This window comes from Mirounga leonina, unplaced genomic scaffold (assembly GCF_011800145.1).
Source record: "Mirounga leonina isolate KUSES-001 unplaced genomic scaffold, KU_Mleo_1.0 Mir_166, whole genome shotgun sequence".
NCBI classification, from domain to species: Eukaryota; Metazoa; Chordata; class Mammalia; order Carnivora; family Phocidae; genus Mirounga; species Mirounga leonina.
The window spans coordinates 31,487,247-31,509,003 of record NW_023270418.1 but is presented as its reverse complement, the minus strand read 5'-3'; the positions used below and the strand labels follow the sequence as shown (position 1 = coordinate 31,509,003).

Genomic DNA, 21,757 nt, shown 5'->3' with positions numbered 1-21,757 from the left:
CGCTGGCTCCGCCTAGGGGCGGGGCCGGGCCGGGGGGCGGGGCCGTCGCGGAGGGGGCGGGGCCGGCCTGGGAGCAGTCCGCGGCGGGAAGCCCCGAGGGCGGGGACTGGAGGCCAGGCGTTGGTAAGGCTGGCGCGCAGTCCGAGCACCCAAACAGAGCCAGGCCCAGTCCCGCGCGCTGTTGCGCCTCCAGCCTCAGCTGAGAAACGCAGAAAAGTGTACCTGCCTTCCAGACCAACTGGGAGGGTTACAGCAGGACTCCTAGTGTTTAGCAGCCCCTTCCCCTCGGCTCGCACCAGAACACAGCAGGTGCCCAGAAACAGTGACTATGAGCACTTACTAAGCACTAGACCCTGCTCTCCACACGCTCTCATTCTTAAAACACCTTAGGTGTCCTCTCTTCTTTATAAGCTGGAGAACTTGAGGCTCAGAGAAAGGCTTTCGCCAAGGTCAAGGCTGATAATTTTAGGCACTAGCCTCATGAGCTGGAAGTCTTTGAAAATATAGAGGTGAGAAACTGGACAAAATGAACTTCAGATCAAGGTTTAAAAAGGACTTTAAAAAGACCTGTGGGCGCCTGGGTGGCTCAGTTGGTTAAGCGACTGCCTTCGGCTCAGGTCATGATCCTGGAGTCCCGGGATGGAGTCCCGCATGGGGCTCCCTGCTGGGCAGGGAGTCTGCTTCTCCCTCTGACCCTCCCCCCTCTCATGCTCTCTGTATCTCATTCTCTCTCTCTCTCAAATAAATAAAATCTTTAAAAAAAAAAAAAAAGGAATAGACTTGTGAGGGAGGGGACCTAGGCCTACCTGAACCCCACTTGGGTCTTACCGCTATCTCCATCATAACCCAGCCCCACATTCTTTATCCCCCTCTCTGTGCTCATCTACCCTAACCTGGCCACCCTCCTCTACCCTCCACCCAAACATTCCCAGTCAGAAAAAGAAAACACCAACCAAAATCAAAAATAGTGTTATTAATTCTGGTGTCTCCGAAGCACGAAAAAAAAAAAAAAAGAAAGAAAGAAAAAAAGAAACCACCCTTCCCACATTTCAGCCCCAGGTCCAGGCCAGGGGGCTGCCCCTGCAGGCAGTGCAGGCCCAGGGGCCAAGTCAAGTCAGTCCTGGCCTCGGGCTCGAAGCGGGACCAGCCCATGGGTTTGGCTTTTAGGGCCTGGCTGGGAAGCTGCCTGCCTCAGTTTGGGGAGCCCAGGCCCTGGACTAGGGATGAGAGATCAGGGATCAAGGTCAGAGATCTGGCCCACTTAGTTCTGATACTCTAGCTAAGGCAGCCAGAGGTGAGGATTCAGATGTGGAAGCCAAAGCCACTCAGTTCTGTGGTCCAGCAAAGGGGCCAGAGGCCAGGGATCCAAGTTGCTGAATCCTGGGGCTGGGGCTGGGATCCAGAGGGTACCAGGCCGCTCAGTACTGATGCTCCAGCAGGGGCTGGGCGGCCGGGCTCTCGCGCTCCTCAGCAGGGGCAGGCCAGTCACCCAGGGTCCCAGTGGGTGTGCCACTCTCAGGAGCACTGCTGTCCAAGCAAGGAATGTCCTGGGCCGCCGCTCTGAGGGGCGAGGAGGCGTTGGTGCTGATATCCGGGCTGAGGCTGAGGTCTAGGGGCGCCTAGGAGAGGGGAGAGAGGTTGGTGGAAAAGCAGACCTGAGTAGCTCAGGACGCAAGCCTTCCACAGGACCCTTACCTGAGATTTGGGAGTGCCTCCTTTGGGGCTCCCTGAGGCTGGCTCTGCCTCAGAGCCCCCTAGCCCCTTCCGACCCCCCAGGCTCCACTTCCCACTGGGACCCTCAGAACTGAGGAGACCAGGGCCAGGGGGCCTTGAGGGCCGGGGACCCTCAGTGGGGGCGGGGGAAGCAGGGGCTGCTCCAGGGAGCCGAGGGGGCGGCCACTGCAGCAGAGGAGGGGGGCGCCCATCACCAGAGCCGCTCAGGGAAGGCCGAGGGCCCCAGCCTGGGCCAGGAGGGAGGGGTTGGTCGCCACTGCCTGTGGGAGACAGATAAGAGAGTCAAGATCTCCGCGAGGCTGCTCTCGCCCACTGGCTCAGGCCGGCCTTGCCAGCTCACCTGCTGTGTTCTCAGGTGTGGGGTGTGCCAGGGGGGGGTTATTGCTGAGGGAGGTCAAGCCGCCGCCTCCGCCACAGTCCGAGTCGTCCACGTTCCCACCGCTGTTGCAGCCGGCACCACAGCCCTTATGGAGCCTGGGATGGGGGTGGCGGGGGGGGGACAGGTTGGCAGGGGGAGGGCCCGAGACTGCAGAGGCGCAAGTCCCCAGCTCTAGGACAAGCCAGCTAACATCGCTGAGCCCCAGGATCCCATCTCTAAGAGATTTTGCCATCTACTTTGCAGGGTCTTCTAAGAGAGGCATTATCGACGGCTCTGAAGGCGAAAGGCCACCTTCAACTGTGGGAGCGCAGCGTGAAGGCGGGTCAGCTCTGGGATGGTGTCGGCTCTGAGGGCCCAGGCCTGGCTCCAGCACTTCCTCACTCTGAGCCCTAGGAGGAAGTTGCTTCACCTCGCTGAGCCTCTGCTTCCCACTCCAGGACCTCAGCCCCGCGGGCTCAGGGCGGCGTGCAGGGCTCACCTCTCCCAGCTGTGCAGAAGCCAGCGGGCAATGGCACTCAGGCTGACGGGGCCGCCCCACAGTGCCCGCAGCTGGGGGTGGCTGCCGGCCAGCGAGGTGGTAAGGGGCGACACATAGATGGGGTAGCCCAGTGGCTGGTCACAGGAAGAATTGATCATGTTGCGGAGCGCCTGCTTGGCATTCTGGATACTGCCGCGTTCAGGGTTGCGGTTGCGCAGAAACACCAGCTCCTGCTGCTGCCCGGCCCACAGGCCGCGGACGCACTCGCGGTTCACCTGCGGGCGGCCACGCACAAGGGTCAGGGGGCCGGGCCGGGGGGCCGGCGGGGCGGGGAGGCCGGGGGCAGGCGTGGGGGGGGGCCGGGGGGCCGGCGGGGCGGGGAAGGGCCCTCCCTCCGCACCTTGATGACTCGGAAGCTGAGATGGCGCCGGTTGAGCATGATGATCTTGTACTCGTCGGAGGCGTCATCCAGGACGTGGCGCAGAGCCAGCAGTGAGGGTGTGTTGCTGAGGATGGCGCTGCGCCAGGCCGGGTCACCCTCATGCGAGATGACCAGGCGCTCCTCGTTGGCGGCGATGGCATCGTACAGGGCGGCCGGCTCCTCGTACTCATCTGGGGATGTGAAGTGGTCCTGCGGGGCCAACGGGATGGAGGCTGGGTCAGTGGCCCCTGCCCTGTGGAGGGGCTTCATCCCCCACAGGCCCACCCTACCTGGGCACACCTCTCCCCACCTGGTGAAGCTTGAGGGCCATGCGAACCCCGGGCGCCACCACACGATGAAGCAGGTCCATGTCAGCGAAGACCCACTCATCACGCGGGGAGGTGATGCGGAAGTCCCCCTTGAACAGGGCGTGCAGGCCGTAGAGGAAGGGCTCCAGGCTGGGGGAGAGAAGGAACAGGGGAGCGTGAAGGTTTCGGAGCTCTGGCGTTCCACACAGGGGTCTGAGCTGAGACCATTCTTCATGCTGGGCCTCTGCTTCCCCATCCTGACAAGGTTGGTCTCTGTCTAGGTCCCTCACGGGGTGGTGAGGAACGCACAAGGTCTAGAACTGGGAGGCGCCTTGCCCACAGGGAGGAGCCGCCCTTAAGGAAGGGCTGATGCGGTTCCTGGGGGCTGCTGGCCCAGAGCTCTTTGCGGAGAGGATAGAGGAAAACACAGGAGACCCGGCTGGACCTGTGGCGCTCACCTGGCAGACATGCTATGCGAGGCTGTCCCCAGGGCCCGTCGGCCCAGCACACACAGGCCAAAACACAGCGTGACCAGCGGCGAGTTCCAATCTTGGTCCACAGGCTGCAGCACAAGGACCCCGTCCCCAGAGCCCCACTCAGATCCAGGACAGGGAACTTGCGGTGGGGGCAAGGGCCCAGACCAAGGGAGGCTGAGAGCAAGAGGACCCGTACAGGGAAGGGAGAACTTGGGAGTGGGGCAGGGGGGGCAGCCCCAGGGTAGTGGGGACCGGACCTGGCTGCGCCGGGAGGCACAGTACTGGATCCACTCAAGGTGCACCGCACAGAAGGAAGGCAGTGAGAGGCCGGAGAGGCGAAGGTCATAGTCCTCATCCACACTCAGTGAGAAGGTGGGGTCCGAGTCAGCGTAGCCCGGCACCCTCACGGGCCGCAGGGCTGCTGCGATGCCCTCATGATTGAGCCACGCCTCCAGCTTCGGTGAGCGGCTCACGTAGTAGATGATGCTCTGGGAGGAGAGGGCAGGCATCAGAGCTGGGGCCAGTGACTGGGGTCATGCCCTAGCCACGGAAGAGAAAGCACCAGGATGCGACCTAGGACACCCACCTCGTGTCTCCTCTGAGTTCCCTGAAGCTACACAGGCTAGTCTGCTCCCCTCTCTGAGGCCAGGGAGGAGAAGAGAGAAAGCTGCCAGGAAGCAGCCCCCCCTTAGTAAGCATCCCCTGGAAGGTTCTGCACTGTGGCAAGTGCTCGCCTGCTTGCTTCAGAAGATCCCCCATTTGTAAGACACTGAGGTTCAGAAAGACAGCAGACTTGCCTGAGGTTACACAGCAGGGCAGACTGAGCTAGGATTGGAGCCCCCAGGACCTTCCACACCATTCCGCTGTGGGATCCAGATCTCAGAGGCCTTGGAAGGTCAGGCTGAAGTAGTGGGGCTGCCTACAGGCCAGTGGGGCCTAAGTGCCTGTGGGTCCTGGGTCCCTTCAGGCAGCTGAGGTCTGACAGCCACGGGGCATTCCTCTCAGAAAAAAGGCAATGGCACGTAACCTGTGTCCAAAGTCAGAGGCTCCTGTACCCTTTCAGGGGATGCTTGTTGCTGAACAGGGGTTTGAGCCAACGGAAAAGAGCTTCTGGAAGGCAGACGGGCAGGACGAATGGGCAGTGTGAGGCTGGCAGTTGGCAACCAGGAAGGTTACTGGGATTCCATGTGCCACCCTGGGATGGAGCCGATGGGGCTGGCCCCGTACCCGGGGACAGGGTGGGAAGTCCAGGGCTGGGGTGGGTACTGCAGCTGGCCACGAACAGAGGGCCCCCAGGCAGCAGGAGTAGGAACGTCCAGCAGGGTAGCTCTGGTGGGATACGCAGGCCCGAGAGGCTGTCCTCAACAGCTGCCACCCCCCACCAGGCACTGCCCCGGCAGCCCCAACTCACATGGCAGAGCATTCCCCAGGTCCTCCGGACACCCCTACCCTGCTCTGACCGTGCCCAGCCTGTGAGGCAGCTGTGGCCGTGGCCGGTGAGCTCCCCCACGGGGTGGCAAACTGGGCAGGGGCGGGGCTCATCTCGGCCTGCCAGCCCGGACCTGGCTGGGTGCCTGGTGCACAGCCACGAGGCCGCGTTGGCCTTGAGCTGGGCTTGCGGGAAGCAGCAGGGTGACCTGCGTAAGGGCACTTCTCTGACAGTGGGGGAAGAAGGTGGACAGAACTGTGACCCCGGATGACCTGAGACTAGGAATGTCCCTGTCTGGACCACAGCGTCTTTCTTGGTGAAGGTGAGGGGCGTGAGGCTCGCACACCCTTCGCTAGGGGTGGCTGCGTGGACGGGAAAAACAACAGAGGAATTACAGCTTCTCTGGTGTGTGCCACAGATGGGATGTCCACGGAGACAAGAGGACAGCTAGGAGGTGCAGAGGCCTGCCCTAGAGAGAACCTCAGGTGAGCAGGCTTCCCTGGGCCCCAGCACGCCTCCCCCAACCCCGGCCCCGCACAGGGAGCCCCGGGGCAGCTGCTGAGGGCAGAGGGGACGTGGGCAGGAGCCGCCCTCACCTCACTGCCATGGTGCCCTTCCTCTGGGGGCCATCACTCCTGTCCGCTCGCAGAACTACAGTGACCCCTCCTCCTCAAGGGGATAAACTGAGGCACAGCAAAGGAGGTGACATCCCAAAGGAGGCTCCCCAGAACCCAGGCCAGGGCTCCCACTGGACCCCACACTGGGCCTCACAGCCCTCAGCACCGCCCGCGGGGGCTTGCAGCACCAGGCCCGGGCCTGGGTCTGAGCTCGGCTCCGCCACTTTCTCCTGATCCTGGGGCCTCAGGCTAATCACTTCGTTTCGTCAGCCAACTTCCACAGCTGAGACGTCGGGATCTCTCTCGAAGGGTGTGATGGGCTTCACCCAGCTCAGGAGTGGTGCCTGGCACAGAGCCTGCCCCCGGTAGTCACCACTGCTGGGCAGCCACGCCTATGGTTATCACTTACCACTGTTGGCAGCATCGTCCCTCTGTGCTGATGCGAGGGGGCGGGCTCCCGGGGGTCTAGAAGGCTGGCCTCAGCAGCTGCCCTTCCCAGGACCAGCAGCCCAGCGAGGGGATCCCTGCCCGCGCTGTCCACCTGCCCCCCGTACTCACTGTCCAAGGTGCATCTTCCAGAGGAGGGTGACAGCGAGCCCCGCCCCCCCACGCCCCAATGTTGTAGCCACACACAAGCTGCCAGGGCCCCTGAGGCCTGCTGTCCCGTGGTGGGTGGCATCTTGGAGGATGCGTAAACTCTCGAAGGCCTCTGCTTCCCTTGGGCAAACCGGTTCCCAACCAACCAGAAGATGACGCTCAGGATGCTCCCGGTCAGTGAGCGATCGTTAGCAGGGACCCCTGCTGCCCAGCCACCCGCCGGCCGTACCTTGACGTAGTAAGTGATGAGGATCTTGCGGAGATCAAAGACCTGCAGCATGGAGGCCGCGTTATTGTCGCTGATGCTGTAACCCTCCAGCACATACTTGCTGGCCGTCACCTCCCAGGCCAGCCAGCGCTGCCCGAAGGCGGCATTGAAGGACAGGACCCGCGGCAGGTGGCCGGGCTCACAGCAGCAGCAGCCCTCATCCTCCTCCACGCCCTCCGTGATGGCCTCGACCTCGCGCTGCTGGCAGTATGTACCTGCAGGTGCGCGGCGCCCAGTCAGGGGGCCACCGGGACCTCCCTTCCCGCCTTCCCCCTAGCAAGCGCCCAGGTCTTCACCGTTCCCTGCCTGGGGATGCCGGGAGCAACCGTTACTAAATGCACGACCCTTCCTCCTCCAGACTCCCAAAGGCCACGGCAAAGACTGAAACTCAGAAGTGACCTGCTCAGGTTCACAGTACTCGTGAGCTGTGCCTCGAGCCCCTCTGTACCCTCAGAGGCCTCTTCCGAGGCTGACATCCAGCATGTGCGTCTTCCTGAGGGCAAAGAGCTACTAGCTCACCCACCAGGGACTTTACGTGGCACCCAACCTGAGCCAAGCCCAAGACCGAGAGCAGGTCAGGGGCAGCTGATGGGAGAACCCAGAGCTCCAGGCCCACGCTTCTGCCAGAACAGCCTGTTCGGTCCCTGTGGACCCAGAGTCAGGACAGGGACACGGCTTGGCCGAAGGAGACCCTGCCACCTCACCACTCATACCAGGAAACCCAGGCCTAGGGAGGAAGAGTGCCTTGTTCAAGGTCACCGCGCAAACCAGGGCAGGGCTGGACTAGAACCCAGCCCTCACACGCTAGGAAACGTCAGGCCCAGGCCCCGAGGCTCACCCCGGAACTCAAGGCCACGCAGCTGGAAGGTGACGAGGCCATTGCCGACTTCGATGAGGTGCACCAGGGCGTTGAGGTAGTCGGAGGCCAGGACAAAGCAGTCGCCGGGGCCATAGTTGCCCCAGCGGCCCAGCACCAGGTCCCCACACAGCGTGTGCTGCAGCGAGCGTGTCAAGTGCTCGTAGAAAATGGAGTTGAGGTTGTTGTCGTCAGCGCCTGAGACCCAGGACAGACAGACAAAGGGACAAAATGACGAGCAAGGCCCCCTCCCCAGGGAGGCGCTGCCCTAGAGGCCCCCGGGGGGCCGAGTACACACCGGGGTTCCGATCCAGCTGTGTGACCAGGCGGGTGTTGGAATGATCCACACGTTTAGTGCTGTTCAGACAGAATGACAAACACAGTCGGCCAACAGGTTCCAAAGAGGATCCCCGCCAGCCCACCACTGCGGCCTCGGAGCCCACACCCCTGTTCTCTGGGCAGATGCCATGAGAGTCCCATTTCACAGGGGGCCGAGGCTCCGGGACGTGAGGGGACTCCCCCAGGACCACACAGCCAGGAAGAGCAGGGATGAGCCCGAGGCTTGGAGGACGGACTCAGGTTTTGCGCTCATCAGATCAGCCACCTGAAGCCCGCCATGCCCAAGCACTTGCATCCCTGCTGCGGCCTCTCTCTGCGCCCCGCCGGGGCTCCAAGCTCCCCTACCTTCCGAGGACCCTCTGGGTGACCCGCCTGCTCCCTCGAGACTCACTTGTAGTCGCGCTCCCAGAACTTGAGGGGCCGCGCGTAGGACATGATGAAGACGGCGCTGCCCAGCAGGGGGTTGAGTGGCGTGGAGAAAAGTGCCGAGAGCAGAGCTTGAACGAACAGCATGGCCGAGTCTGGGCACGAGTCAAGGAGGTGGCGGGCACACAGGACCCTCCCTAGCCTCCCTCACCACCCTTTAACTCTCATCAACCTGCCCCGCGCGCCCCCATCCAGGCCACTGTCCCCCCCGCCCGCCCCCCCCCCCCCCCCCCGCCCAGGCCGCGGGCAGCAGGCTGGATATGAGGCACAGCAAAGGGCTGGGCAAAAGCGTGGAAAGCAGAGCCCCAGGTGATCTGCCAGGGCGCGATGTAGGTCAGCACAAAACGCAGCTTGTACAGCAGGTCCCACAGCTGGCAGGGTCGGAGAGGGAAAAGGAAAAGATACGCAGGTCACTCAGAGGTGGGGTCAGCCAAGGACCCATGCAGAGCCTCAGGGCTACCCCAGTGGCTGCCCGTGTGGGAGTCAAGCTCAACATCACTCCCAGCCCTTTCTCTCTGGACCTGGCTCAAAGCACCTGTTATTGTTAGCAGACCCTCTAAGGGAGCGTTAGCCGACTATTGGCGGGACCACCCTGGGAGCTTCCTATTCTTGCCCCATTTTGCAGATGGGAAAGTTCGGAAAAAGCAGGGTAGGATGACAACTTGCTCAAGCCATAAGTCAGTGATGAGGCTGGGCCTCGACCATGATATTGAAAGTTGAGACGGGCCCCGCCCTCCGAGGGGGGCACAACTTGGATCCCTACCATCCTGGACCAGACCAGAAGCCAGACTAGAATGCCCATGTAAAAGAGAAAATGGCTCAGGGCCATGCTGGGGTCTCATGGCAGGCACCACCATAGGCCTCCGGTACAGTGTCAGGGAATGGCTCTTTGTTCAGTGATTCCCCCACTGAACCCCACACCAGGGGGTCCCACAGTGTGGCAGGGCAGTCTAGATCTATCCAGGCCCCAGAGGCTTTTGAAACTCAGCTCTTAACTGCTCCCCAGGGCTGTGGCCGGCCAAGGGGCAGAGCTCAGAGGCTGGTTTCCAGAGGACAAGGCCAAGTCTTGACTACCTAGTAACTGCTCACGAGGAAGGTGAAGGGCCATGACTCCGAGAACAGGCAGCGAAGTCAGACAGACCTGGATTCAAGTCCTGGCTGGTCACCAATTCTCTGGGGGACCCGAGGCATGTCACTTTGGTGCTTTGAACCACAGCTTCCTCTGTGCCCCTGGGGCATGCACTGCAAAGGCCCACGGCGGGGCCGATGTGGGGCAGCAACTACAGGGCTGCAGGCCCCTGGGGAAGTTCTCCCCGCTGCCAACGCAGACAGGTTCTGCTCCCGCCGCACAGCCTAGAGTCGGCAACGTGGCCGCCAACTCACCTTGCTGCAGAACAGGGACATGAGGAAGTAGTCGAGCAAAAAGCCCTGGGAGAGGCGTGGGTAGTCGAAGTGGAAGAGCAGGACAGTGAAGGCCAAGGTCAGGTACTGCTGGGGTGGGCAGCAGAAGGCTGAGCGCAACAGCTTCAGCCCAGCCACCGTCATCAGCAGCGCCCGGCAGCTGTGGATGAGGAACAGGCATTAGGTGGCAGGTGGGACTCGCGGGGGTGCGGAGGGGGTCGGGGCCCATCCCTCCCCAGCCCTGGCCTGGGCTCCGCCGAGCTGGGCCCTGCTCTTGTGGGCGAGGGATGCTCAGTCTCTGCTCTCTAAAGGGGTCCCCCTTTAGAGACACATCTGGGAGACACATCTGTTTTCAAAGAGGCAACTGTCTCAACAGAGAGCGTCAGGAGCTCGAGAACTGCTTTTGCTTGCTTGCTGGGGCAACTGAGGCAGGCATCATTCCCTCTGTGGGCTTCGGTGTCCCACGTGTCCCATGGGAATGCAGACGGGGATGGTGGGGGGCGGGGGGGCGGTCCTCACTAGAGGCAGAACTTGTCCGGGTGGCTGACGACAGCATGGGCGTCCACCGTGAGGGCATTGAGCACCACGGCAGGGTAGATGAGGTACTTCTCGATGCACTGAAGGCTGGCATACAGCTTCTCAAACCACATCACCTGCGCAGCGCCTGCAACGGGAGGCAGGACTGCTGACCCTCCGTGCTCCCCTCCCACTGCTGGGCCAGGTCAGGTGCACGCCTGGAGGGGGCCTGGAGGGAAGGCAAACCACGGCTCTGCGGGTCCCCAGAGACTTTGTGGCAGCTCAAATGAGTGCGAGGAGGCCCGAGCAGGACATTCAGGGTCTCAGGGCACACGCCTTGCCCATTCTGCTGTGTGGAAAAACAAACCTAATGAGGACATCCCCAATGCCCGCTGGAGCCAAGGCAGGCTGGGTGAGGCCCACACACACGGTGACCTCGAGCTACAGCCCCTTCATCACGGGTCACTGGCCCCCCGGCTTGAGCTGACTGTAGCCACGTGGGAACGCCGGCCCAGTGGGCAAAATCTTTCATCGCTTACGCAGAACAGGGCATGTGGAACTTCGTGTAACAGATCCAGGTGACAAACCCGAGGCTTAGAGGCGCTTTATCACACAGCCCAAATGAAAATCGGCCTGGCAGACCTAGTCTATGGGCAACCAGTCAATCCTTCCAGACGACAGAACCCTTTAGGGCCTTGGAATTCTATATCCTCCATCTCCCCAGAGAAAGCAAGAGGAGCAGAGAAAGAGCAGGGCGGGTAGCATGAGAGGCAAGCAGGGTCCTGGCCGGGGTGCAGCAGGCAGGACGGGAGGGCAGGCGGGGCTGCTGCGGGGCTGCGCGGGGACCGGGGGCATGGGCAGAGGCTGCCCCCTGCTGGCACTCTGAGCTCTCACCAGGCTGCACGAACCCCGCCCCCCAACAGGGGCAGGAGGGGTGGAGGGACCCCAGCGCCCCGGGGCAGGCACTCACCGCGCACTTCATACTGGCTGTACTCAGACGGCTTCAGCACAGGCTGCGACAGGCAGAACCAGGGCAGCTGTTTGCGGAGCTGCGGCAGCAGGTAGTGCGTGAAGAAGCCCACGGCCCCGGCCAGCGCGTACAGCACGAAGCCCAGCACCGACTGCAAGAGGGGGAGGCCGGAGGCTCAGCCCAGGCGAGTGGGCCACGGAGCCCACGGGGCTGGGGCACGGGCCTGGGCGGAGAAGGACATGAGGCCATGGCGGCCAGGGGCCCTCAAGCTAAGCAGGCTCCTGCAAAGAGCGAGGGGGCAGGGGTGGCCCAGGCCACACGAACCTTCAGGGCGATGAAGACGGTGCTGGCGCTGACGGCGAAGGTGAGCACGGCAATCACCACACACATCACCAGGTCAGAGTGCAGGACCTCACGCTGCAAGGCCGGGACACACGAGTGTGGGTGCCCGCCAGCCCGGGGCCGACTGCACCCTGGCAGCCCTCCGCCCCGAGACTAGAACCCCACGCTCCAGCCTCTCACCACCGACTGGCGCATCTTGTCTGGCAGTGGGTCTGGGGGCTCAGCCCGAGCTGTCTCCAAGCTCCGCTCCTCCAGCTCGGGGAAGAGCTTGCTCCTGATCAGGGACCTGGGGTGGGTGAGAAAAGGCAGGGGCCCGGGTCTGCAGAAGCTGCCCCTCCTCCCGCGGGCTCCAGGGTCAGCTGGTGACAGGCACGTGCACAGATCCCCACCGCCAACTCTTGCCATGCACACTCACACAAACACACACATGCGCACGGACAGGCACATGCGGGCACCCACCAGAGCACAGTGGGGTCACTGCTCTGACGGCTCAGGTGGTAGGACAGTGCCACCAGGAGGCCACAGAAGACCGAGAAGAGGACAGGGACGTGCTGCTCCGGCCAAGGAGTCTGGGGAGAGAACCCATGCTGGTCAAGGGAGGCAAGGGTAAGCGTGGGGGGCGCTGGGGGGGTCCCCCCATGGGAGAAGCCACTGCTGGTCCCAATTCACAGTCCTGTCCCAATGACCCCCCTGGGCCTCAGCATGCCCCCCACCCCACAGGTCATCCCTACCTTGATGGCCCCAAGGCAGAAACCATAGAGCAGGGCAGCAGCGAGCAGGCTGCGGGACAGGCTGAAGACTGCCGTGAGCGGGCTGGTGGCAGCTGTGAGGGGGGAGAAAGAGCAGGTAAAGACCAACTCCTACCTGCTGGCATCCCACCTCACCCCCACCCTGCTGCCCCTCAATTCCCACAGGCTAACCTCCCTGGGACCCATCCCCAGCCCACTGCTGTCTGCTCCCTGAGCCCTGAGAGGTCCTCAGAGCTTCTGGCATTCTTGGGTTTAAACCCCTTGCTTGGGGGGAAGAGGGGGGAAGAGCTGGGCTCTTGAGATCCACAGTATAAACAGAAGAGAAAGATCAGCAAAAGGCTGGAGCCACATAACTAAGCCACAGCCCCTTCTGGGCCCCACGCTGCCTCCCGACCCCCAAGCCACCTATGGGCCCCATACCTGTGCCCCCGAAGCCATGCATATCTATCTGCTCCAGCAGGTACATGAGGCAAGTGTTGACCTGGGGCAGGAGGCCCAGGAGGAAGACGAACGGGAAGCACAAGGTAAACACTGTCAGGGAGGGAAAGCAAAGGTCCGGTCGGTCAGCCTGCAGGCCACCCCTTGGCCCGTCACCCTTGGGCCCTCACTCCCCCGGGCCACCTCAACGCTGCCCGATCTCACCGGTGGCCACGTCACGGGCACAGAAGAAGAAGGAGGCGGAGAAGAGCGTGAGGCCGTACAGGGAGACGGGGGGGAAGGGCTGAGCTGAGCCCAGGGCGTCCAGCAGCCAGATGAGCAGACAGCAAATACAGAAGTAGACAGGCCGGCTATATGCGATCACCCAGTTGTGGCCCTGGGGAGCAGGACGGTGAGGGGCCAGGTCTCCCCAGCTGACCACCCCGCACGCACGTCCACACACACACACACAGGCTCATGCATGCTCCCGTGCCCTGCCCATGGCCCTGGATCCAAGATAGAAAGCCTGGCAGGGTGAGGGCAGCAGGACTGAGGATCTGAGGCCACAGGGGTGGTCAGGGAGCCCTGCCTCTCCCAGACCCCTCCACACCTGTCTCAGCCCCTACCCACGGCCCACGCCCGAGCCTCGTGAGGAAAGGCACTGGTACTCACGTGCATGGGAGATGCCGCATCAGGCTGGACGCTCTGGAAGAGATAGCAGCTACGTTGGCAATGAGAGCCAGAGCCCAAGGGAGGGTCAGAGACCCCAGGACCTGCTCAGTTCCACCACCGGACTGTCAGGGGTGGCCAGGGCAGGACCCTACACCGTTCTGAGCCTCGGTTCTCTCATGGGTAAGATGGGAGGCTGACTACAGGGGATCTTAAGCACCTTCTCTGCTTTCGAGCTCACACCCCTCAAAACAGGTTGCGGGCATGGAGATATCTGGAAAGAGGTGGGCGAGGGAAGGAAACGCAAGGAGCAAGGCCTGACCTTCAGCAGGGAATACTGGCAGGAGGCGATGACCAAGCAGAACTGGAAGACCCAAATATCCGTGAAGAAGCCCTTGAGCAGCAACAGGTAGCCCAGGAAGGCGACGAGGCTGCTCAGGCCGATGCCGAGTATGTTCTCCACCAGCCCCCGAGTCCTGGAGAGACAGCAGGGTCAGGGCACACCCATCTCCTTCCCGGCTAGTGGGGCGAAGGCAGGTGGAGTGCGGAGGAGAGCAAGACCCAGCCACAAAGGCCCACTTCTGAGCCTGTGCCCAGAGCACCCCTCCTCCTCTAGATATGCGAACCTATCCCTTTCAAGGACGGGGCCGGGTGGCCCCTGCTCCCGGAAGCTGCCCCACTGCTGCCCTGCATCCCGATCTTCGCCCCTTCCAGACCCTGAGGCTCCAAGGGCCACCACTGAGGGGCTTGCCTGTCTGCGGCTCGCGCATGCCCAATCAAACAGGCCGTGCTATGCACACAGGCGGGGCCCGACACACGCCCACTGCAGTGCCAGGAGGAAATCCAGAGTGTGGGAAGCCGGGCCACAGGTTCTAGGCCCAAGCCATCCACGTAGATAACAAAAGTCATCTGACTTCCCTCTCTGGCTTCCTGGTCCTCAATTACCCCTAAGAAATGGGAAGACTCAGATAAAGCGTTTATGAGCTTTTTTAGGCGACAGCACTCAATTTCATCAACTCTTAACACTGAAGCAAACAAAAGCAACAGACTGGATGGGAACAGCTGGGAGCAGGGCTTTTGGACAGGGAGTAACTAGAGCACCATCCACTCGGCCACCTCTTTATACCCCAGAAGGACCTAGTCAAACCCCACCACAGACCTCAGCCCCTGAAGCACCTTCAGTGGCCCCCGCCATTAGGTTCTCTGATGCCGTGATGGGCTCCACAGGTTTAGAGGGTCCGGAAGGCCCGGGGCCAGGCACTCACCGGTCCAGCAGGGCCAGGAGGGCCAGCCGCTCATAGCGCACGGATGTCCAGCGGCCAGGAAGCAGCCAGTACTTGTAGCTGTGCTGGGCCCGCGGCGGCGCCTCCTCCATCAGCGTCTGCTCCTGGGATTCGTGCAGGGAGTCCTGGTCCAGCAGGTCAAACTGCGGTCCCCACAGCCGCAGCCATCAGCCCCTCGCCCCCCAACACGGGCCACTGCCACCACTCCCCTTCCCGGTGCACACTGGCTTGTCAGCCATCTCCTCAGCACAGCACAGAAAGAAAGTCCCCGCCACCTAGTGGCCCTGTGGCCGGTCCTGCTGCTCCATCACAAAAGCGCGCTCCTCTCTCCAGGTCCCCGGGACATGGCTCAATGGCTGCTGGGGACTGCTGGGGCTGCCGAGGGCCAGAGTCGCCAGCGCCCACATCTGTCCTCCCCACTCAGGCAGCCTCTCCTGCCTCTTCCTGGGCTCAGTGAAGTCCACCTGTCCTTTGGGACCCAGTACAAATGGTACCGTCCTCCTGGACAGAGCCATCATGGGTCACTCTGACCACCCCACGCTGAACACATAGAGCACCAGCCCTGACGACAGGCCTGGGTGCCAACGGCCGTGTTGTGAGGCCCTAGGCAAGCTACTCAATCTCTTAGACTTTCATGTGCCCTTCATTCAGCAAATACTTAGGGGGCAAGCTATGGGCCTGGCCCTGTGCCAGGTCTTGGGGATACCATGCAGAGCCAAAGATGCACGGCCCCTGCCTCTGGATGTGGCCATCGGCTGTGTCAGGACCATGGTGCCCCTCCTGTGTGACAACTAAGGAGAATAAGTGCATCAGAAAGGGGCACGTGGGGCTTCTGGGCCCTGCATGTGTTCTGTGACCCTGAGCGTTAGGTGTGTGGGTGCCCCTTTTACCATAATTCTTTAAATTCTAGAGTCTGCGTCTTGCACGTCTTTAACGCTTCTGTTGTTCCTAGACTGACCGCGTAAATTATTATCCAAAGCGGGACGCTTTCAGAGTGAAACAGGAGGTTATGGTAACGAGCAGGGACAGAGTGCCCGGAGCCATGCCACGCGCCCAGGCCCAGCACGCGGAGCGCCAGGCCACGGCCGGGTAAGTTGACCTCTTCCGTGGGTTTCACCGCAAAGACCCGCCCTCCCCGCTCCCTGTGGGCCTCTCCAGAATAAAAAAGATACTCCATACACACTTGTTGAATAAATGAACGAACGACTCCCTGAGCCACAGAGACCCAGAGCCTGCACACCCAGGGCCAGCCATCAAAGGTCAGGACACAAACGCGGGCCCCCAGAGCCCTCACTTGAGCGGCCTGTCCCTCTCGGCACCTGGGCTCCGCAACCTGCCCTGCGCCCCCTGCCGCTGCGGCCCCTCCTACAGGTCCTTCCCTGACCACTGGCTCCTCACCTCCGGGATCTCCAGGGGCACACGGCGCACCTGCATGCCCTGCAGAACCACGGGCCTCGGCTGCAGCAGGTTCAGGCCACCCGCTGCCTCAGGGACATCGGCCGAGTGGAAGCTGGAGGAATGCGAGTGGCGGTCCCTGTAGGAACAGCAGCCATGAAGATCGGAGCCACTGGAGAGCCCCAGGACAGTGGTGGGACTAAGGCCAAAGTTAGGCCATAACTGGGGTTCTCAGGGGGCTGCTCAGATACCCAAGAGGATCACAGAGGATCCAGAGGAAGCCAGTGGCAGAAGCGCCTGCCTCCCAGGCCCTGGGCTTCCTGGAAGCCTCCTGCCCAGAAATGTCACGTTCCTACAGTGTCAAAGGATCCCCATACGCCTGCCCTTTGCTGCTTCCCCCTCTCTTCTCCTGAAGGTTCTGAGCCGTCCCTGCCCCAGCACAGCAAAGAAAATGAGAAAATCCCCAGAAACGGCAACCTGCCAGGCTGCTGGCCAGGAGAGCCCCAGCTTGGAGACTCACCAAGCTCCATTGGCTGCCTGCTCCCCCTGCTGCCCCACAGGGTTCTCGTAGCCGCCTCCAGCTAGGCCGAAGGTGTAGGAACGCCGCACACCTGGGCCAGGGGTATGGGACACAAGGCAGCACGTCAGGGACAGGGGCACCGAGGCCTCACCCACATGGACCACCCAGTGAGGAGTTCCCCTGGATGGCAGCCCAGCCCCTAGGAACCCCGAGCTGGGGAGGAGAGGGCCTGCAGGTCAGCCCGCCCTGGGTTCGGGTCCCTGTTCTGCCACTTGCTCAGCTGTGACTTCAGGCCGTGCCTCAGCTTCCTCACAGGCAGAGCAGAGATAATGAGGCCACCCACGTCCCAGAGAGACTGCAGGTTTGATGGCGGGCAGCACAGGGAAAGCAGTCACCACGGGCTGAGCGGGTGGTCCGTGGCCAACAGCGCGAGCACTGCCACTGGGACGACGAAGACCCTCGGCAGGAGGGAGAGGGGGTGTCGGGCCCCCGGAACTCGGGGAGGGGCTCACCGCTCTCGTCGTAGAAGTAGTGCACGGCACCCTCGGACGTGTCATCAAAGGTGCAGGCCTCGTGCACGGTGGCGCCGGCCCGCGTGAGCAGCAGGGAGGAAGCGAAGTGCAGGGCGGAGGGCAGCGTCAGCGCCCGGGAGTGAGAGGCGGCCCGGCTGCGCTGAGCCTCCTGCAGGCTGCTGAGGAGGGGCCAGCCCGCGGGTCAGCGCCACTCAGAGCCGCCGGCCCCCGCCACCCCTCCGACCGACCGGCAGGGGCTCACCTGGGGGGCGAGCCCATGACAGAGGCTGGAGGGGTGGGGTTGCTGCCCGCATTGTGGCGCCTGCGGATGGCCTGAGTCCGCCGCACACTGCTCGTGCGGTCCCGCTTGCCAGTCTCGTCAGCTGCTGCCCAGGGAGAGGCCCCGTGCATAAGCCACAGAGGCTCGGACACAGCCTCAGACACGGGGGTGGGGGGGTGGGGGGGGCGCTGGCAGCTGCTCCTGATCAGGTCGGGCCTAATCCAACCGTGTCCTGCCTCCGGGGCCTAGCCAGGTCACCTAACCGCTTGTGCCTCAGTTTCCACATCTGGAAATAAGGACACGCTCTTGCCCTGCCCCGCTGGTGGCCCAGGAGAATGAATGTGGACGCTCGGAGTCCCCGATGCACGGGGCTCTGTGCTAACTGCAGGAGCTAGAGCCAGGTGTCTGAGATCTCCCAGCCCTGCTCATCTGAGGGGTTCAGCAGACATCACTCAACCACTCAGTCCACATCCACCTGCTGCCTGAGACAGAGGCCGAGCCAACTCTGACCAGCTCCACTCCAGCCTGGCCTTTGTCCAAACCCAAGCCTCTACCTAGCTCACCGCCCCCACGCCCCCAGCAGAGCGGGCACTCACCTCCCCCCACAGCACCTTCCTCTTGCAGCTCCCCCCGCCAGCCGGGCTGGTTGGCAGCGGGTCCCCTGTGGGCCTCAGCGGGCAGCAGAGCAGGCTCACCAGAAGCCAGCTCCACCCCCGCCTGGGCCTCCAGCTCAGCCTTGGAGCCGGCCAGGGGGGCCCTCAGGACATCGCCCCCGGCCCCATCCATGCTCAGCACGCGGGCATGCGTTTTGGCGCTGGCAGTACTAGGCGTCCGCTGGGTCCCGTAGGGCCGCTTGGGGGGCACGGCAGCCCCCTCCTCAGCCCCATGGGGGGCCCGTCGCTTCCGGGGTCCCCCTGCTGCACCGCGGGGGCTCTCGGGGGAATAGCAGGAAGTGGAAGAAGAGCTGTCAGTACTGTAGCGGCGCTGAGAGCGGAGGCTGGAGGCTGGGCTCAGCTCGCTGCCCTCGCTGGTGTCTTCGTCCTCAAAGAAGCCCCCACCTTCAAGCAGGGGCCGCCGAGGGGCACGGCCAGGCGGGGAGTGTCTTCGCATGGGGGGCCGCCGCTTGGTGGGCCGTAGCAAGGCCAAGTCCTTGGGCCGCACAACCAGGAGTGGCTCAGCTGGGCCCGGTGGCGTCCCTGCTCCTATGACTGTGTCAAAGGAACGCAGCGTGTCATCAGAGGGGACTCCGGCATCTGGTGATGCGGGCAGCTCAGCCTCAGACGGGGGGTCTGTGTCGCTGCCCTCGGGGGCTTGCCCACCGGGGGGGCTGTCCAGATGGGTTGAGTTGGTCTTCTCGCTCTTGAAGCTGCTCAACGTCTCCCTGTCAGTGCCACTGAAGCAGGAATCCGAGGAGCCCGCTTTCTGGGGCGTGGGCTCACCGGAGCCCCGCCGGTCCAGGGGCTGGTAGCCGCCTGCTCCCCGGCGTTGTTCCCGTCGACTGCTGGTCCTCACAAGGGCCCGCTCAGGCCGGGTCAGGGTCAGGAAGCTCTTGCTCAGCTCCTGGCTGAGGCTCCCCTTCAGAAGAGGGCTCATGGGAGTGTCGGCCACACTGCTCCCACTCCAGGGGGCTCCATCCCCAGCCAAGGGAGAACGTTCTGAAGAGTCTGTGCTGGGGAGAGAGGGGTCTGGGGCAGCCCCCGGGGGTGTCTGGGGAAGGTCTCCAACTATCAGAAAAAAGGAAGACAAGATGAGGAAAAGGCATGCTGCAAAAGGAACCAGCCACTAAGGGGATCCTGTGGCCACCACTTCCCCAGAGCCCAGCTGGGGCAGGACAACGAGAAGGCCCCATCCTGAAGGACAAAGAGAGCTCTGGGGAAGCAAAAGTTGGGGTGACTCGAAGACAAGATAGCCAGTCCTCCCCACAAGCCCCTGCCAGATCATGCCCACTCACTCAGTTTCTCCTGTGAGCTTAGCTTCAGCATCTCTCGATCCGCTGAGGTCACAATCACATTGTTGCTGCCCTGCTCACGCACCAGTTCCTTGATGTCTGCAACCATGGCCCCACAGGTGTCAGCAGGATTTCAAGACATCGGGGTGCCCTCTCATTCCACACAGCCAGCAGCCACCTACCTCTGAGGGGCCCAGAGTCCTCCATCCGGGGCAGCAGCTCCTGAGCAGACAAAGAGAGAAATGAAGGAACAGAGTAAGAAGTAGGCTCGGGACATACCCCAGTGGGGACAGGCTCCCAGGAGAGGAGTGGGACAGGCCGAGGGTAGGGACCACTCACCGAGACCTGGTTGAAGCCAAACACAGAATGCTGGGAGCTACAGCGTACCGGAGGTGTGGAACTCACTTTCCGAAACACTGTCATCTCCACACCAGGGTCCCTAGCAGTGAAGAAAAGCATCAACTTTCAGCTAACCTCCCCCTCCCTTGAGATTATATTTCCTTCGCTATCCCCAGCACTCCTCTCTTCTCAAGGGTCCTCTCACAAGTCTGGGGCTGACCACAGAACAGGTGCTCACCTGCTCCTGAAGTCAGTGTCCCTAAGGCTCCGAGGCTTAAGCCCAGGCACTAAGACCCCTTAATTCCCAACACAGCCCCTCCCCCACTCACCTGGGCAGACTGCTGTCCCCCTGCGCAGGCTCCTCCTCTGGCTCCCCCATGGTCGAGTTGCGCTTCTCCACAATCTCGCCCTGATCGAACATAGCATGTAGCCGATAGTTCACGGTCTTGATGGTAGTGAAGATGACAGCCACCACGAAGCAGTACACACCGGCCACCATCACGCTGGGGGGCAGGACCTGGAGGCAGCAGCAAGTCAGGTTCCTCCTCACGCAGCCCTGTCCCCTCTCCCCACGGGGTAGACCTACCACCACAGTCACAGCCAGCTTTCACAAATTCACAAGACCTCCTCACCCATCCCTTACAACTGGTACAAGGACCCTGTCAAGGGGTTCTATCCTCTCACTGGAGAGAAATCAATTGAGAGCCTCAAGGTCACCCAACCCAATTAAGGAATAATTTGGCCACTCCTCCATATACCCCACACTCTGCAGTGAGTCCTCTCTCCACCCCCACAGCGCCGAATCCCTGCCAGGTTGGCACCCCTCCGTGACATCTGCCCTCCCTTTCCCCGGCGGGAGTTACAGGTGGCGGCAGCATCTCACCATGTACAGCAAAAAAGGAAAGGTGAGCAGGAAGATCCAGACGTAAAGGTGGAAGCAGTTGGAGAAGGTGCTCTGGTGCGGGTCGAAGAACCAACCGCCAGTGAGCGAAGCCCACACCCCTTGGCGCAGGATCTGCAACACCTGCGACCCCATGGCCCCGCCGCTGCTGCGCGCGCCCCCCTCCCGGGACCCTCATGGGGGCGGCCGCTGGTCCATGCCCCGCCTGGTGCCCGAGGGCCCCGGGGCCCGGCCTCGCGCTCACGCCATGGCCTCCCCCAGCCGGGGAAAGGGGTCTGCCGGGCGAGGGGGCGGGCAGGGGGCGGGGCCGACCCGGGCAGTCAGCGGTGCGAGGCCTGGACGCGGGGGTGGAGCCTCATCAGGGGCGGGGTCCAGGCCCCCACCCCCGGCCCAGAACTGCTCCGAGGGGCCGAGCCGGTAGGCAAGCGCGGGGCACGGGCCGGACACCCGTCGGCGGCATCCAGAGATGGGCGTGGGGTGGGTGTTCCGAGGGTGCAGGCGACGGCTCCCTCGGCTCCGGCCCGGGGAGAGCCCCGGGACCCTGAGGTCCACTTCCGGGGTTACAGGTCACTCGCTTCGGTCTCAGCGCTCGCCCGACTACTGCGGGACCCGGCCCAAGGGGGAGGCCGGAAGGAGCAGCGAGCCGCCAGCCAGCAGTGGCGCATGCGCCCGACAGGCCTAGTTGGGACCCGGAAAAGGAAAAGTTGAAGGCAGAAAACCCGACGCACGCGCAGGAAGGTGGTAGAGCGCTAAGACGCGGGGGAGCCCTTAGGGCGTGCGCAGAGTCCCGGTCTAAAAGAAGAGAGGTCCAAAAGCGGTAGCGCTGGAACGCATGCGCACACTTAGGCGTTGTCAACCCAGTTGACACCACTGGGCGGAACCGAAAGGATAGTTGAGTGGCCACTGGGTAATGGCGGAATTAATTGGCACAAAACTCTCCCAGTGAGTTACAGGAGGCGGGGAAAAGGGTGGAGGCGTGGACTTCCCAGGGCTACAGCGACAGTTTGCCACCAAAGCACGCCCCTTTCGGTCCGCCCCTTTTTAGTCCCGGACCTCAAACCCGCACTCTCGCCCCAAGCTGCCTCTACTTCCGGGTCACAGCTCAGACTTAGCGTGTAGAGAGCAACCCTCCAGAACAGGCATGAGTAACAGAAATAGGATAACGTCGTTTTTCTTAAAGTGACAGA

General features: G+C 62.7%; 1 protein-coding gene across 8 annotated transcripts; it reads right to left on the bottom strand.

Moving 5' to 3' along the window:
- Positions 1-953: 953 nt before the first annotated feature.
- On the bottom strand, positions 954-21,599 carry PCNX3 (pecanex 3). Of its 8 annotated transcripts, XR_004680748.1 has the most exons (36): positions 20,553-21,585; positions 19,999-20,186; positions 19,670-19,769; positions 19,513-19,552; positions 19,334-19,429; positions 17,979-19,106; positions 17,365-17,488; positions 17,103-17,281; positions 16,591-16,681; positions 16,074-16,209; positions 14,658-14,818; positions 13,715-13,868; positions 13,396-13,428; positions 12,949-13,120; positions 12,727-12,837; positions 12,289-12,380; positions 12,017-12,126; positions 11,738-11,843; positions 11,540-11,632; positions 11,216-11,366; positions 10,249-10,393; positions 9,712-9,889; positions 8,591-8,699; positions 8,294-8,423; positions 7,862-7,920; positions 7,546-7,761; positions 6,669-6,922; positions 4,054-4,284; positions 3,779-3,882; positions 3,323-3,470; positions 2,992-3,222; positions 2,592-2,866; positions 2,075-2,208; positions 1,972-1,994; positions 1,696-1,841; positions 1,393-1,619 (listed from the first exon to the last, which is right to left on the bottom strand). XR_004680748.1 is itself a non-coding variant. In XM_035013241.1 (35 exons), the coding sequence occupies exons 1-35, from the start codon at positions 20,703-20,705 to the stop codon at positions 1,419-1,421; spliced, it is 6,132 nt and encodes a 2,043-aa protein (XP_034869132.1). In that variant the 5' UTR covers positions 20,706-21,587; the 3' UTR covers positions 954-1,418. The 8 variants fall into 8 exon arrangements, 6 of the variants coding, with proteins under 6 accessions (XP_034869132.1, XP_034869135.1, XP_034869133.1 ...); XM_035013241.1 differs by having other exon boundaries at positions 954-1,619; positions 1,696-1,994; positions 20,553-21,587; XM_035013244.1 differs by having other exon boundaries at positions 954-1,619; positions 1,696-1,994; positions 14,658-14,779; positions 20,553-21,587.
- Positions 21,600-21,757: the final 158 nt, after the last annotated feature.